The sequence below is a fragment of the Anarrhichthys ocellatus genome, unplaced genomic scaffold, assembly GCF_004355925.1.
Source record: "Anarrhichthys ocellatus isolate YVR2014 unplaced genomic scaffold, GSC_Weel_1.0 scaffold1, whole genome shotgun sequence".
In the NCBI taxonomy this organism is placed as follows: Eukaryota; Metazoa; Chordata; class Actinopteri; order Perciformes; family Anarhichadidae; genus Anarrhichthys; species Anarrhichthys ocellatus.
The window spans coordinates 6047174-6065100 of NW_022280031.1; the positions used below are offsets into that span (position 1 = coordinate 6047174).

Below are 17927 nucleotides of genomic sequence, written 5' to 3' on the forward strand. Positions count from 1 at the left end.
ATTTCAGGCAAAAATCTTGTGAATACACAGCTGTAGGGGTTTTTACATTTCAAGCAGGAGACGCTTTGTTGGTGGAAATCTCCACAGTCGTTGCCTCTGATGCCTCATCGTCCTCCAAGAGCTCTTTCCCACACAGCAGGAAGGGCACTGCGTATTTACGAAACTACAGACAACAAAATGAGACAAAGAGTAAAACGTCTTTCCAAGACAAAACATCTCCTCTTTTAATGTATTAACATTCAAACGTCATTCAGCTACTAGTACAAGGTGTATCATTCTGCCCATGAAATACATCTAAATCAGAAAAATTATACGTGCTATATAATATTTGTTATATAATATGTAACTAATATTTAACAAAATTGTTGAATGAACCACAACTTAAAAAATTATAACATTTTTCTTTAACTCCCCCTATTTATAATTTATAAGCAGTGTATAAAGCTTTTATTAATGGTTCATGACATAGTGTGTTATGACTGTAATGTAGTTGTGGACAGAAATAAGTGTTTTTTAATGTGATCGTAACGTCATTGTAATAATGTAAAATATGTCTTTATCGGAGAAGTTGTTGTTAATTGTTGACAAAGATTGTAAATTAATAAACACATTCAAATGTCTTTATATCTGCTTACAACGACAATGTGTTTAAAAAAATAAGAATAAATTAATTCTGTTAAAAACATTTTAACGGGAAGACTTAAAATAATGAAAGTTATTATTATTCAAATTTTGTTATGTCTTAAGAATATATCCTAAAACGAGGTATACTGTCCATCAATACCACTAGATGGAGCTGACGTGAAGTATTTTAGAGCTGATTCGCAGCAAGTTTTTCCTACATTATTTTCATCATATGTGGATAAATTCAATTCTTGTCTGTGTGTGTTGTTACATTACCTGTTTGTTGAGATAGATGTAGATGATAGGGTTGAACGCAGTGCTGCTCTTGGCCAGGTAAACCGGCACTGTGCCCACCAACGGGTGAATCGTTACATCAGGGTTGTAGACCACCAGCATGGCCAGGCTGGCATAAGGCAACCAGCTGATCAGAAACATCAGGACCATCAGAACCACCATGGATGCCACCTTCATCTCTCCTTTAGCTACCGCTCCGCCTTCCAGACAGGCCATCTTTGACACCTGTAACACAGAATATTGTTTTAAATAGTAAATAGACTGGTACCATTGCTGCATGTCACGATGCATCATATGATTAATCGTGGAAGAAATACTCTTCTACTAAACTCAAAGTACCAATACAATAATTTAAAAATACTCCATTTTAAGTCCTGCATTCAAAATCCTACCTCTTCAAAAATAAATTATCATACAAATTAAAAGTACTCATTCTGCAGAAAAATGGCCCATGTGAGTGATATATTATAATGATTACTGATGCAACAAGTAAGCAGCATTTTACTGTTGTAGCTGGTCGAGGTGGAGCTCATTTTAAATATCAAGTTTACTCCAGTGGTTCCGAACATGGGGTTCTGGTCCCCTCCAAAGGGTCACAAGATAAATGTGAGGGGCTGTGAGATGATGTCTGCAACACAAATTTGTTTTTATTTTTTTGTGTGTGTTTTGTCTCTCTCTCTTTTTGAGCAATCAAAATTTCTCTGAATCTTTTGGCCTGGAAAAGTTATTTCAATAAAAAAATCGGAGACGTTTAGAGGGGATATTGACTTTTTAAAAATGCATTGACATCTGAATTGAGGGGCAGCTGGTGTTGAGATTTGCAGTATGTAATTTACTACAGATGTCAAATAAATGTAATGGATAAAAAAGTGGTATATTTCCCTCTCAAGTGTAGAATGAAACTACTCAAGAACGGCATCTCAAAAATGTACTTAAATTCAGTACTTGAGTAAATGTACTTATAGAAGATACTTTACACCACTGCCTGTGATGAAGCCACATTTATAAATGCTCACCTGGTGTAATGTCCACATTAGCTTCGCGTAGGATGCCAAGATAAGGGCAAAGGGAACTGCAAAGCACACAGCAAAGTAAGCCAGGATGTAGGAGACGTTTTTAGGGTCTTGGTTGTGCCAGTCGGGTGCACAGGACGTCCCGACGCCCTCCAGCTCATACCTGCCCCAGCCAAACAGGGGAGGTAAGTTCCAAGAGAGGGACCACAACCAGGATAAGGCAATACCTCCGACTGCATGTTTTTTTTGGAAGGTTATCTGTCCCAACGGCTTACACACAACAAACATCCTCTCCACTGCGATCAGAGCAACTGTACACAGCGATGTGATGCCTGCGGACCAGTGAGGGAAATCAAAGTCAGGGGAACACATGAGAGAAGCAGGGAAGTGCCTGAAAAATGTGAGTGAATATTGTTCTATGGTTAAATGAAAATTATGTAAACATAGTGATGAAATGTGTCATCCTTTCAAATGTTTGTTGAACTAAAATGTAATTTTACAGAGGAAAGGATATGTCACCTGTACTGTGCTTCTCTTTTCACTCACCAAACAAGGACACTGCAAAGCCCTCCATCACGCAGCCGGTTCTTCCCAGGGAGAAGTACCCCTGAGCATTGTTGACCACAGACAGCACCCCTCCAGTCATGGCTGTGCCCAGGTCAGCCACAGCCATGTTCACCAGAGCGTAGTTGAGCGGCTGCCTCAGCTGCTTGTGCATGAGGGACACGATGATCACCGTAGCGTTGAGTATGATGGCCGGACCGGTGAAAAGGGCCATAATGATGGCGAGAATGATGAAGCCAGTGCGTGACAGAGGGGGTTCCCCATGTGGTCCCACATAGGAGGAAGCATTTGAGAAAAAAACTGATGGTTGCATGGATGCAAAGCTTCCAAACGGTGGTCAGGTAGTCTCAGAGCTACTGGGTGTAGAATATCTCACTGCTGTAGTGGGACAGCGGAGATTAGATGCCCACAGTCTAAGCATAAGTCCTCCAGATCTGGACTTAACAAAGAGTGATTCCTCCAAATGATGATCCTTGATCCCTCACCTGTTGCCAAATTATAAAGCCACTTAAATAGTCTCCACACCAGGATCAGTCCTCTAAACAAATTCAAAAAAAGAAATGCTCAGAGGAGGTTTGTCTGTAAATACAGTAAATATTGATGATCTCCTTCTGGTTCTCTCTGTCGCCTTGGCTTTCCTTACATAAACCAGGGATCAGAGAAAGTAAAATCAGCAGTCGGGTCAACTTATTTATAGAGCTTATGTAATAAAAATAGATGTTTACCAAACAGCTTTACAGAATCATTCAAGTACATTTGAAATTTAAAAAAAACGATGGCTTTGCCAACAAAATAAGAGGGATCACGTAGTTATGTGGTCTGCCTTGTTGGTAGCAGTGAGGAGTCTGTCTGCTGCATTGTAGACAAGCTGCACGTGAGACTCACTGACTCCCACATAAAGAGAGCTACAGTCATCAAGTCTCAGATATATGAGAAAAGGTAGAACGTTTATGTAAAAATTGATTTTGTAAGCATGATCTTCCTCCTTTGAAAACTGTTTATATTCAACCCAAACGTGGAAAATGACAAATTGATTAATTTAAACCTGCTGCAAAACATCATTGCACCATGGAAGTATTAACCGCACAAATCAATGCCAACTATAAGACATATTCTGGTGGACACTTGATTGTATTTCCTTCACTATTACTGAAGCATTTTAATTATTTTTACTTCAACAGACAAGTTAAGTTCTGTTTTGATGAATCAGTATGTGGGAACAGTTTACTTCCTCGTACAGCTTAAAGGCATCTTTGCAAACTTTTATCTAATGTTGGGTCTTAAAAATGTCCTCCTGAAGTACCACACAGCTACATACCTTATTTTAGTTGATAATGGTTCAGTTTGGCCAACTAGGGATTATAATGATGGAAATATACATTAATTAAACCCAGTGCAGCTCATTGCATACAGACATCCACTGAGTCATCTGCTGAACAACAATGTAAACTAAATGTAAATCGATTCCTCTGATGCATCTCTGGATAGTCCGCTTTCTTTTTAAGTCTGACAGATGACAATGTTTTTGTCCTAGGTCAGCTCAAGACCAAGTCTGTGTTCCTGCAGTGAGATCCCATTTAACCCCATTGGTATTCCTCAAATGGTGAAGTAACTGGTTAAGCTCTGAATTAACATGTGGTACGCTGAGGTGAGATGTAATCTCTCTGCAGTAACAGTTCACAGGATGAGAATAAGTTGACAGTTGTAGGTAGTCTGACATGAATTATCCGGCGTCTGCTGAAGGCATGAGGTGAGGTTAAGCCTCCAGACTGAACATGGCAGGTGTCCGAAGTTTAACCCTTGAAGAGGTTTACGTCCAATCAAGTCAAGAAAGAAATTACAACTGTTTGGGTTGAGAGTTCAACAGCAGTCTGGCTCCTAATAAAAAGCGTTATGCCTTTATGTGAAGCTTTTCCCCTGTATCTTTTCTCAACTACATGGTGACCATTGAATTCAAATTGTTTCGTTAAACTTCTATTTCCAAGGTTAAACATAAACTTACATCGAGCCTTCCTGGACAAAAACTCCTCAAAGAGCTATGGATTAAATGATGCATGACAACAGACCAACCTCCATGACAGCTGGTCGAAAGCCCCAGAATAAGCTTGCACGTCAACCTTAACTATTTGTCTTTACAGCAACAACAAGGAACTTATATTTTGTGTTGATGCTGTCGGCCCCTGAGGACGAAAGCAGTAGTGTTTTCAATAATCACCGCTCCAGGAAAGAGCACCACGCATTGAATCATATTTTACATAATGGCCAAACCGTGGAGTTACAACTTCCGAGTCCATTGGGCCCAAACATATTTTTTCCTATAGACTGACATTGGGAAAGAGACGTCTGTAAATCAATATAGCCGTATACCATGTTATTTTCCTTCCTCCTTTAATGTGAATGAGCCCGAGAACGAGGCTGGACCGAGGGCTGGTAGGCGGTGTGTAAGAAGAAAATGCAATGCTCTATGAATAAAATATCACAATCTAGGAGGACAATTCAGGATTGGTTTTGTAAAATCCTGCAATTCTCTCCATCTGTTCAATGACTCACCAAGGTTGACTCATGTTTTATTCCATGCTCTATCACCTTCACTTTTAACTTTTTTCTTTTTTTTATTTGGTCTATTCTTATCTTTTTTTCTTGGCTGATCCTCCCCTAGTATCAGCCATAACCACAAAATATAAGGTAAACTAGAAACCTCCGTCTCCCCAACCAGTCAAGTTGCAGTTTACATCCATGTCTGTCCAAAATGTCATCACTTCATAAGTTTATCCTAATAGACATTTGTGTGAAATTGTCATGATTAGGATATTCCCGAGTCATGGCCAAAATGTTTTTTATGAGGTCACAGTGGACTTGACTTTTGACCTTTGAAGACTAAAATCTAATCAGTTCATCCAAATGGACACTTGAGTCAAAATTGAAGAAACTCCTGACAACCTGAAAACATAATGCCTCTGACTTTAGCTGTCGCAGCATGAAAAGAAAAATCTCCCCCTGCTTCCTTTCAACCTGTTCACATCCCCTAAACATTTTAATGGCTATAACTTTGCTAGTCTAGATCTGTGATCACTCTCATCTGACTCCACCAGTGGCGGGCCGTGTATTTTATACCCGGGCCTTCAGTGCTGTCCTACTGCATTCACCTCCTAATAACTTCATTATGACACAGCTACGGGTTATTATTTTTTCCGTGTAAAAACCTCACATTCACATAACACTGCAACATTTGACAAGTGAAATAAAATGTTACATGAAGCTCAACACCTCTGAGGGCTACAAATACACTAACTGCAGAGTGCAGATACAAAACTATAAAGGATGCAGGTCTGTCACTATGCAGCATGACGGGATGTTGCGTCACACACACTCGAGGGCACGGGCCATTCAAATATCATTCGCATCAGAGGGAACAATATTAACCGTATCATAAAAACAACACGATGTAAAAATGTAGTAAGGCTACTGCAGATGTAAAAAAAAACAAAAGCAGTTCACTTACCAAAGCTGCTTATCACTATTTAAAGACAAAGTCCATCCTCCTCTCTTTGATTACAAAGAGTTTAATCCTACGGTTGTACAGAACATCGGTGCGGTTCAGTTCCAGCAAGAGGTTCTTCTCCATTCATGGACGCCAGTGATGACAGTGCAGCCTCCCCAGTTGTATTTCTTGAATACGTTTTAATGTATTTGAGAGCTGAATATGTCTGCTTGACAGAGGCAGCAGATTTTGGGATTGTCCTCGCCAAACACGCCAAAACGCTAAAAATGTAATGTCACTGTAACGACGCACCGCTGTTACCTGCTGCGGACAGTATTTGAGATGTGATGTGATGAAGGTACAAGGAAAACACCCACACAATGTTATTGGATATATTTACTGTAGGACTGTGAATGCTGGGAGCCATGTGCACAGCTGGGACACAGAGTTGTTCCTTTAATTCTCCCTGTGAACAAACATAGACAACTGCAATGAGTTGAGAATGTGTTTTGTATCCTGATGTGTTAAGGATGGTGAGACTGGTGCAACGACCCGGAAGAAGGTAACACATTCCTTGCTCAAAGACACTTCAGCATGAGTCCCAGTCGTGTCTTCAACTGGACAAATAAAACTAGTGGACTTTTTTCAGTATATCGTGACAGAGAACTGCATTTATTTGCCATCAATAGTTAATTAAAGCACTCAGGGAGGCTGTGTTGTGAGAGAGGCTGGATGATACTGTCCGTCATCCAACATGCAGGAACCTTATCGGCACGTCCCAGACAGTACAGGCTCCTCACAACTTTGATGTACGATGCAATTACTAAACTAATAAAAGCTTCAAGTGGAAACACGGTTCCTGGTGGTGGTGCATCAACCCTCCTGCTGCATTGACATCATTATCGCTTCCTAATCAGCGTTTAGAGAAGACGACGGGAACATTGTCCAGTCTTATTTTATATAGTAAGCACTGATGACACCGAGTGAAACTTCGAAGCCTACTTCATAAACTTCATGAGTTGTTTCTTCAGTCTCGCGACAGAGGCGCTAACTCACTACACCTTTAGTCTGTACCTGACTAATCTCTGGGGTCCAGTGACGTCATTAATGAATCATCAGACTTCAGCTATTCACAGACAAATACACAAAGTTAACATGGAAATGTTGCTCAAAGATGTATTTATTTACATGTATCTCTCTCCAGTGGTGCAGGTAACTAAGTACATTTACTCAATACTACTTACCATTTTGAGGTACTTTACTGTACTTGAGTATTTCCATTTTATTGGCTATATACTTCATGCTTCTACTTCACCCCATTTCAGTAGGAAATATTGTAGCCTACTTTTCACCATTTATTTAAGAGTATTAGTTAGAAATATTTTTCAAATTAAAGGTTTACATACAAAACGTAAGATTATAAAATATGCATTATCACAGATGAAATGGCTCAAATAAGCTCCACTTTGACCAAGGACAAAATTAAAGTAGGCTGCATTATTACATTAACAATAAATACTGTAAGAACATACCGCTTTTATAATTTTGGGTTTAGGACTTTTACATGAAATTGAGTATCTTTATACTGCACTTTTACTAAAGTAAATTATTTGAATACTTCTTCCACCACTGTCTCTCATTTTGGTTGTTTTGTATTAGGACTGTTCATTATCTGAACTCAATGTGCACATTGTTTCTCTTTTATGCTGCTGGCAGTGCGGAAGCCTCCATGAAACATCTGCAGTCTCATTATCGCCCAGAGAGCCATTTTATGTCCAGAATCTCCCCTTATTGTGTGCTGCTTATTTTAACTTCCATATTCTTACGAATCCATTATGTAATCCATAATAATAACATTGCAGTTATAATAAAATCCCACGCTTTCGCGGGTTTTGTGTGTGTGTGTGTGCAGCGTGGAGATGGGAGAGAGCAGATCAAGCGTGTAGCATACTGCAGCGTCAGCGTTAAATGCAACAACTTCTGAGCAGTCGACATGAGAGAAGTGCGTCGCAGAGAAGAACCAAAGTTCATAGCGATCATCAGCATTTTGCTGATTAATTAAAATGATTCTCGGTAGATCTGTGGCCGGCAAACACCTGTCCATGCTGCTCTTCTCAGTTGGACATTGAGGAACCCCCCTCGACTCCAGGAATCAGGGTCCATTTCGCCTCCTTAAGCTTTTCAGTCTTTGTTTCAAACATGCAGACGACACGTTTCCAAGAATAAAAGGTTCGTGATCATTGCAGCACAGAACCGACTGAGGGGGTTTCCCTTTCCAGAGAAAGGCGAATGAGAAGAGTATTGAGGCTGGAAGGTGACTCTCTCTCTCTCTCTCTCTCTCTCTCTCTCTCTCTCTCTCTCTCTCTCTCTCTCTCTCAGATACAGTAGGGTACGTGCTGGCAGAACCGCGGCTGGAGACTGTGCACCGGGGTCCAGCAGTCCAGTACGGTGTTGGGACGGGATTTTTACTGTACAGATATTTTATTATCCGAGCTGAAGATGTTTGGGAGCTGGAGAATCCTGTTGTCGCACATGTGCAGCAGCAGCAGCAGCAGCAGCAGCTTCCTTATGCTTTGGATCCTCGTCGGCTTGAATGTGGTGGAGGTGGCGGGGTCCCAGCAAGGGATCCCTCTGTCAGTGTGAGTGAGAGGCAGCTCTGCAACTTTCTTTCACATGCAATTAACTGAAGTTGATCTCTGGCAGGCCGGACATATAGACATTAGATGTTCAGCGTTTTTAAATTGCCTTTTTTATGTTACACACAGGCCGTATTACAGGTTTAACTCAACACGTATTGGTAAAGAGTGATACTATTGGTAGAAGGGAACGTGCAATTACAGATGGGATTTCAGCAAATAAGCAGCATGAGTGAAAATCTCCCCTTTGTTTTATGTTATATGACAGCATTATATACATTCAATAAATTGACAATAAAAATGATATGTGTTCTAAAATAGCAGGCGTTACTGTTAGGCTCCACTGTGTTCTGCCACAAACTACAGACACTTTTATTTCTCATGGACATGACGTGCATTTTTAGAGGAACCTTTTATCTAAATAATTTTTCCGACATGTATATTAATTCAACTTGATAAACAGCAGGTTCTTTTTTGATAACTTTCACAAACTTTTCCGATAACTTTAAATTGGTTCAATTGAATTCACACTTTTGCAGGTCTTTACAAATGTAATCTAATAATGCTCAATTTGCTTGCATATCACAACAATAGTGAACTGATAGTGAATCACATTCTTCTTCATTAGTCAGATTGTGAGCCTTGTTAAATAGCAATACCTTTTACTCTGGGAACTTTTATTTGCAGGATTTTGTTTCCTATTTCTACCTAAAACAATTCAGATAAGAAAATTCCCAAGTCAAAGTATAATATGTGAATGCATATTCAAAAAGTGGACAACGTTCATGTCAGAGTTACATATTTTTTAAACTCTTAGCACAACCTTAAAAAGGCTAGATTAAATATCCTGCAGGGCATTTTGTGTCTTTAACTGCACGGATCAGGAGTAGCACTTCTAATTAAAAATAAAGAAAATAAATGCTGTCCTTGCAAGGTCTTCCAAGGGTTAGTTTAGTTTAAAATCCACAATGTTACAAAAACAATCAATAATATTAGGCAAACCAGTAGAAAACAGAACCGTAACTGAAATTATTTCATTTTTAATGAAACAGTTTAGGAAATGGTTCTATTTCCAAATACCTCTGATCTGTGTTTGAACAATTGGCTCTGCAGATATTGGACACTTCACTGCGCATGGGCTAACTACAAATCTTTAATTTTTTTAAATGTAGTTTTCCTTCCCAAGAGACATTTTCAGTTTAATAGAAACGCTAATATCTACAGTATAGATCATCAAAATGAAAGCAATCATTTGTCATGAGAGTGAAGGTCAGGGACACCGGGCCATGGCTATAATCTTCTGACTGATCGCGTCAGAAAATGAAAAGATAAAAAAGCTAAAAGAAAATGACAGCTGAGGAGAGACAAGACATTTAAAAGTAGCTAGATTAAGATATTATTTTCCTTTATTTAATATAATCCCTTACCTTTCTCTGTGTTTCATTTCACATTTGTATACGCACATTGTTCTATAATACTTGGGCGACTGTTGGCTAAACTGTTATTTGTCTGCACTTTGTTCTAGCGTAAAGCTATGGGCTTCAGCATTTGGTGGAGAAATTAAATCCATCTCTGCAAAATATTCTGGATCCCAACTCCTGCAAAAGGTATTCTTCTTATTTCCCAGTCTTGTGGACACAAATGCACTTTTCCTTTTGTCTGATGGTCGTTACACACATTGTACTATGTAATCTAATGGCTGCAGAGACATTTCGGTGTCTCAGCTGAATGTTGATGCGTTGTTTTAGAGGAGACTCAGGTGTGTTTGGCAGGGACAGAGGTGTGTGTGTGTGTGTGTGTGCGTGTGTGTGTGTGTGTGTGTGTGCCTGTGTGTGTGTGTGTGTGTGTGTGTGTGCGTGGGTGTGTTTGTACTCGACACGGCCCATTAACCACGGCTCTGATTCCTCTCATCTCTCCAGAGTCTCTCTGGAGTCAAGAGTTTCAACCTCTGGATATGAATGCGACAAGGAGACAAATTGAATAAGTGTGTGTTTGAGTTCGATGGGTGAGGCGATGTTGATATGATGAGTGAAATCAGCAGAGAATGAGCGATGACCCAGTGCAGCAGATTTCACTTTTTGTCCACTGGATGGCAAAGGTGCGCTCTGTGTTTCCAGGCCTCGGGTGGTCTGAACTGAGTTAGGTGCATTGAATGTTCACCGTTCGTCAGCATGCTTACAATTTGTCTCTTTTACCCATGTTAGATTTATATATAGATGTGTGAGAGATTACTAGCTGTACAAAATTAACATTCATGTCTTATGATATTTTAAAGGCATTAAATCCTAATTAACCCCTAAATTTAACCTTAATTATTAAGGAAGTTTTCAATGAAAATAAGAGAAAAGAAAAATACGGAGAGACGGACTGGACGCTAAAAACATGAACACAGACTGCACAAGCCACAAAAATATAAAGTTATTTTACATTTAATAAGAAACCCTACATTTAAAGAAAGTACATCCTCTCTGTGACAGTTGTCCCTTGTTTCAACAGACTATATAATACTTAGACTATGTGAAATATTCAAACTCAACACATTAAATAGACGTATGTGGGTTTAACAAAAGCTTGGCCACATAACATGAATTTGTAACAATGGACGCACAAGAAGAACTGGTCGGTATGGAAGAACACCCTTTAATGCGTATATGCATTTTAATTCAAGAACACCACAAACTACAGTCTTGACAATGACAACAGAACTGAATCAACACCTCACTGACATTTCGGTCTAATTATCATAGTTGTATGGATGCCATGTTTATCAATGCCATCATCATTTACATTATAAATTCTGCAGAACATTTTCTGCTTGGACACTGTGATCCATGTGTCAATAACAACACTTTCATTTCTTCCTGTAGGTTAAGTTACTACATGAGTCCTTGTCATACTTGTTAATCCTCTGCATTTGACTCATCCTCACTATTTTAGGAGCTGTGGGCGATCACAGCGCCGCGTCCGGGGACCAACTCCAGTTCTGAGGCCAGTCCCTCGGCCAAGGGCGGTAGCAGGATCAATCCTAAAAATGCTGCATGTCTTGGAGCGTGGGAGGAAAGCGGAGGAATCAGAGGAAGTCCACGCAAATATGGGGAGAGCTTTCAAACTGCATATAGAAAGCGGCTCCTGGGTTCAAACCAAGGACCTCCTTGCTCTGAGGTGACAGTTCCTTAATATAAGATATGATTTAAAGTTCAAACGTGTGGTAGAAGCTGAAGCGCTGTCCTTCCATTTCTAACCAAACTTTTCATTTTTTGTATAAAAACATTTTGTAACATGCCCTGCAGATTTGTTCCCTTTTTTGTGTGTGTATGTAAGCACTTTGCTCGTGTTCCTGTTCATGGAGGCACGTCTGGAGAGAGCTGTGCCGAGCAAGTCAGCACAAAGCAGTGAGCTGTGAGGGAACTGACGGGTCGTTAGAGGCTGGTCATTAAGGCTGATCATTAGATGCTTTTATGGCGAATTACCCGATTTCACTAAGATTTCAGTAAAGGGGGAAACACTCGAGCTCTTCAGGCTCCCGGCCTTACTACAGCATTGGTCATCATTACTCTAATCAATAATCATGATCAGTGTTTTTGATGAATGGGGCTTGACCTCCTCTTGATGACTGGAGGAGTGTGAGGGGGGGGACTTGGGGATTCTGGGTGCTGAGGCGAGGAGGACAGGCGTGAAATGAACTGTTCTGCTCCACTGCGAGCCCACACTCTTCCTTTCAGTAGGTAATTTGTCGCCTCATGTACTGGTGTGTGTGTGTGTGTGTGTGTGTGTGTGTGTGTGTGTTTTGTGTGCATCCTGTCCTCACGATGCGTAATGTGTTTGAATGTGTGCTACGAGCCTAACGTGGCATATGTTTATTTTTAGATCTTGGAAGTGTGTGATGTAGCTGACTGGACAGCGTGAGAGGATCAGGTTTTTGTTTTTAGTTAGCATGTGTGCGTGCGTGTGCGCCAGGTGTGGGATTATGTAATGTTATATTCCTCCGAGCTGTGGCGGGCTTTGTTCTGTATCACTGGAGGTCCTGTGCATCTAGCAGAATCAGCATTATGTGAGGTGTAGTTCATTACCCAGAATCGCCCGAGCTTGACACGTTATTATCTTTCTCCTGTGCTTTGACTCCATTTCAATTACCCTCTTACCATGCATAGCCTTCAGATTCAGCCCCCCACCCCCCACGGCCACCCAACATGGCCATCTCCAGCCAATCGGAGAGGAAGAAGCACCATGTGCAGCCAATGACTGAGACGGGATAAAGACTATCAATCATTCTGTGTTGCAGGGAGGGTTTTATCAGCCGTTCATCTGAGACTGGCTGCATGCAGCTTGTCAGCCAACATGTGAAAGCTTATAGGCCTTGTTTAACAATTCCCCACCTCTCTGGAGTGGAATGTAATGAAACAATAGTACTCTAAAATGTTGCAGGACACACACAGAAAAGATGATTATCTTTATGTTTTTTTTTTCTTATTAAGTGGACATTTAAATTACTCCTAATGGGTTGATCAACCATCTGAGCTCAATATGTTTCCAGTATGTATTCTTGCAGCCAATGTTGAAAGATTTAGAGTCGTCCCCTCTGCCAATGCCATACTTTTGTTCCCCGCTTATTTTCAGAAATACAAAGAACTTGAGAAGTCAGTCAGAGTGGAAGAAATTGATGGTGTGAAACTGGTCAAAAACCTGGCTGTGAAGATGGAGGAAGTGTTCCGGAAAAAAGCAGAGGCCACCAGGGTAGGTGCAATATTAAATATGTCGTGGGGAAAAGCATTTTATTGTATTCATATTTCTGGAATGTTCTGCAGCATTTTGTTCAGTTTGTTGAGCCATATTTTTGGCAATAACTGACTGTACTGCTGAAGTGCCATTTGTTGGCTATGTGTCTTTGTCAACATATTAAGGTTTAAATAGGAGAAAGGTGTTCTTTTGTTTTGAGATATTAGGGGGAGGATGCAATGTTTCTTATTGGGTCGAAAGAAAATATGAATAAATGTGGGGAGGGTAATGGTTTTTTAAAAAGTCAAACATAGACCCTTCCCCATCACAATAGGCCACATTTTTGTATAGTCCCTAAATTGAGCAGATTAGTCACCTAGAAACGCAGCTGTTCAAAGACCAAATCTGTACTTAACGTTGGTGTAAAAGGTCCGTCTGGAAAATGGTCTTGCATGTAATTTATTACAGTCCAGCCTGAGCGGTTGTCAGCCTCACAGCCGCAGCCTCTCTGCGACCTCAGCACAGAGGAGCTTGTAACCATTTTAATGCTGCACCTTGCAGGGACTGCTGGGAAATGATAACGTTTATCTCCCCCCGCCTGATTCCACGTGTGCACAAATTCATGACAGTTCGGCCTATAAATTACACTTGTAGGACAGCTATTAATTTGCTTTGATTCCCTGAGATGCATCAACATATTTTTTTTTTAATTATGCGAAAACAATAGGCACAAATTTGGCTTTTGTAAAAATAGAAAAATAAAAAAACTACATCAAAACGGGAGTGCTAAATCCTAATCTGGGGACGTCATTACTTTGATCCAAATTGAGAAGCGAGTTTTAAAATGAGGCAGTGACTTCAGTGGTGGAGGTCGGGTGTCAGCAGGTATATTTCATAAGAAGAAAAATGATGCCTAGAAGAGAATATAAGTCAGAAATATTTACATCATTATGTTTTTTTATATTCGCCAACTGCTGACGACATGAGATCTCACCACGAGGTCAATTGAATTTGGTCACCACCGCCTCGGTTGTGTTTATATAGCAGTTATTTTGTCACATGTGACAGACGTTAATTACCTGCTTGGCTCCGAAGGCGAGAGTGACTGTAACGTCTAGGTGGCATTTCCCGGAAACACAGAGCCAAGCACATTTTCCAGAATCGAGTTATTACAGAAGCGATGGTGCTTTGGTACACGACATGAAATCCTGCTCCAACCTTCCTCCATCAATCATTTCACTGTGGCACTCCCCAGTAGTGCCCTACATTTTATGCACATTTGTTTGCCCTTAAATATTACTATAAGGATTTCCAAGGACGGGAGAACAGTTCTGGCAACACATGCTATTAAAACAAAAACTTGACATGGATTCCATCCAATCCAAAGATTAATCTTAAACCTGGCAATGGCCCTCGATCATGTTCCTCTTCAATGGAACGACATTTGTTGAGATTTAAAAATGATGGAGGGACAGAATAATGTGCAAACAGCAAGTTTGAGAAATACGGAGAGCAGCAAAGTGTGAACCACATGGCTTTGAAGGGATTTATGGAGGCCTTTTGGGAAGTTTGTTAAAGTCTTAAAGAATAAGTACATATTTTCCTATTGTAAATATGCATGTTTTATAGAATTTGGTCGTTTGCATTATTTTAAACGTATTGCGTGTGTTAGCTAAAACATTTTGTCCTCCTCTCAGCGGCTCGTGGAGGCAGCAGAAGAAGCGCACCATCAGCACGAGGATAATCCGGATCTTCAGGTGAGGTTTGCCCCGGACAAAAAGAAGGAAAAAAAAGGGAACGTGATTATTGCAAATGTGGTGCGTCATTGTTTAAGACCAGGCTGAATCATTTTAGTCGGGCTGGGGAGGAGCGGCTGCAAGGTGAGGGAAGGGTAATAGACCCTAAAAGTCTTTAAAATTGCCTTGGCATCGTCCTTCACACTCATGTCCTGTCAGCGGTTTGATACATAATGCTTCTTTGATAAGCAATGCCGCACAGAGTGAAGGCAGTGCGAAGCTGTTATAACTCACGCTGACTGTTTATAAATGGAGCCTAATCGCATAGCTCAAAAACAGGTCTTTGCTGCTGCAGCGCCTTAAAGTTCAGTACAGTAACCGTAGAACTGTAATACAGTATTGGAGATCTTTTGCCAGTGTCCTGATGTTGCATGCAGAATTAAAGACTGCCGAAGGGTGCAATGCATGGCAACATATTTCGATTAGAGCAGCCTAGTAACATTTCTCTGGAGACAGTATTGGACTCAGTCTGTGCAGACAGAAAAATGGGATATAAATCGGCAGCATTGCTTGTAATTTTAATCGTATTTCACAGGATATGCTCATGTGCTCAGACTCTGGTCGGGACATTATTTAGCGGCTCTCATTGCGGATTTCCAGGGCGCACTGAGCTCTCTGTGTCTGCAGAGGGAATGCAGTATTTCTGTCGTTTGCCCTCTCTCTCTCTCTCCCTCTCTCTCTCTCTCTCTCTCTCTCTCGCCCCCCCTCCTCCCTCCCACCATCCAGTGGACAAAGATAAATGAAACTTTGCGCGGCGCATTGTTTCACTTTCATGGCTCGAGATTGGAAAGCCACTCGAGCAACAAAACACTGAAATAACGGCAGCACTTTACAGTTAATAGTAGCATTTACATCATAGGAATACATTCCACTCGCATTGTTCCCTGTCCGTTTCTCTGCTGTTCACACAGCCAGAACAAGACAGGTAGATTGTACCTTTAAATATGACTGCTATTTTTAACTATAGACTATTAATAAAAGAAACATTGATTTGTTTTCACCAGTATCCTTGGCAATTTTTCACTTAGACTTTAACACATCTGCAACTGCAATATTGCTTTGCCCCTCTCAGATTGCTTACAAAAACCCAATTTGCTGAAGGATTTGTGCATGCATGGTACATGTTTTCATTGCATATTTTATTTAATTATATTTGGGCTATTATTTCTGAAAGAAAACATGCAAGGTTTCCATTTACTCCAAAATGTATTGACAGTTTATCTTTTATTCTAAAATCAATATTCCTTAAATCAAACATTGTGGACTCCAAATGTGTTTAAAAACATCAGTATTAATTCAATTATTTATATTCATTTTGCTATTATTTAAACGGTTAAGGTGACATAATTCTATGATCATTGCAATGGCTTTGTTTTCATATTTTGCCTTTTAAAAATATGTATATATATATAGATATATATATACGTAGCCATTATTGTGTTTTTATGAATTACACGAAAAAATTGTTTACGTTATCTAAGTTCAAGCTATGTGAATACTTTTATTCCAGCAATTGACGTAGTCATTTTATCTTAAAGGCTATAAAAAGTAATAAGGAAAATTCAATATCCACCAGCGATAATGATGTGATGTCATGATATTGCTCCTTGTGGCATCATTTAGCCAGCCTCGCCTCCCCTGACACTGCACATTTTTCACGCACCATTTCACTGACCACAATGAGATAAGCCGGCTGCTCTTATCTCAGATGCTTTGTGTCAGCACAGTCGGGTGTTTTGCATTGACCCGAGCGCACTCTGCGGTTCAAGGGTGTGGAGATCAGGTCTGATGGAGCAACAGAGACTTGTCTCTTACTTCAGAAATGTTATTTACTGTTTTTTTGGGGGGGATTAGTGTATTTTTACTAACATGTATGTGGGCCTAGAAAAAGCCTCGAATAGATTTTGATAAATAGGAACATTTCGGAAATATGTAATGAAAAATCTAAAGTAGCATTTTAAATAAACAAGCTGAATTAAACAGTTTGCATTTAATGCTCTCTGCATTACAACACATTAAATCTATTCAAGCTTCAATTTAAAGGCCACATTTCTGACCCCTGAAAGATTTGTAGCATATAGTAAAAAGTAAAAAAAAATGCTATATTATATTGAATGATATAGAATGATTAAAAAACACACGTTGCAAAATAATGCTACAGAATAATAATCTGTATGATTTCATAGTAAAGTGTATTTTGCTCATATGCTGAATGTTTTTATTGATCACATATTACTGTAACTTAACATCTTGAACAATGATACCTAACATCAGGGAAGTGTGCAGCCCCTCAACAAATTAGTTCAACTCTATGCAGCTGTTAGTTATAACAAATGCATTAAGAGTGAGGGCCAGTTAAAGCTTATTGAGACACCCCATCTCCAGATTTTGAAGTGTGGGTACACAGTAAGGCCCAGCAGGCCGTAATGGAGGGCAGATCTCTGCATTAGGGCCTACAGCTAACTGCAGAGCCAGTGGGGCGTCTCAGAGAGCTGCAGTGTCCCATGGCCTGCTCTACAGTAATAACCCTGGTGGTTAATGTGCCTCTCTACAGCACTATCTGTTCTGCTGAGGGTGCACATTTCTCTCCCCTGCTGCTCCTCCTCTGCAGCAGCACCCCGCCGCCACCACCACCCCTCCGCCCTGCCGCAGCTCATCAGAGAGCTGCTCAGGCGTGGTATGAGCTGTCAGGGGCTGCTTGATGGCGATGCCCGCACGGCCTCCCCCGAGTGTGATGCGGTGGAGTCCATCACCCATCTCTCTCTCTCTCTCTCTCTCTCTCTCTCTCTCTCTCTCTCTCTCT

At 40.4% G+C, this 17927-nt stretch overlaps 2 protein-coding genes across 2 annotated transcripts in view; one reads left to right on the forward strand and one right to left on the reverse strand.

Moving 5' to 3' along the window:
• Nucleotides 1-49: 49 nt before the first annotated feature.
• LOC116387797 (parapinopsin-like) lies at nt 50-2808 on the reverse strand. The gene is made up of 4 exons (XM_031855188.1): nt 2478-2808; nt 1935-2263; nt 901-1143; nt 50-163 (listed from the first exon to the last, which is right to left on the reverse strand). The coding sequence occupies exons 1-4, from the start codon at nt 2806-2808 to the stop codon at nt 50-52; spliced, it is 1017 nt and encodes a 338-aa protein (XP_031711048.1).
• Nucleotides 2809-8368: 5560 nt separating this feature from the next.
• LOC116387096 (voltage-dependent calcium channel subunit alpha-2/delta-3-like) overlaps nt 8369-17927 on the forward strand; it is a 29933-nt gene continuing 20374 nt past the window's right edge. Inside the window, exons 1-5 of the mRNA XM_031853891.1 lie at nt 8369-8615; nt 10138-10219; nt 11550-11774; nt 13230-13346; nt 15026-15085. Coding sequence (XP_031709751.1) covers nt 8476-8615; nt 10138-10219; nt 11550-11774; nt 13230-13346; nt 15026-15085 — 624 coding nt within the window. The 5' untranslated portion in view covers nt 8369-8475. The remainder of the gene's footprint in view (nt 8616-10137; nt 10220-11549; nt 11775-13229; nt 13347-15025; nt 15086-17927) is intronic.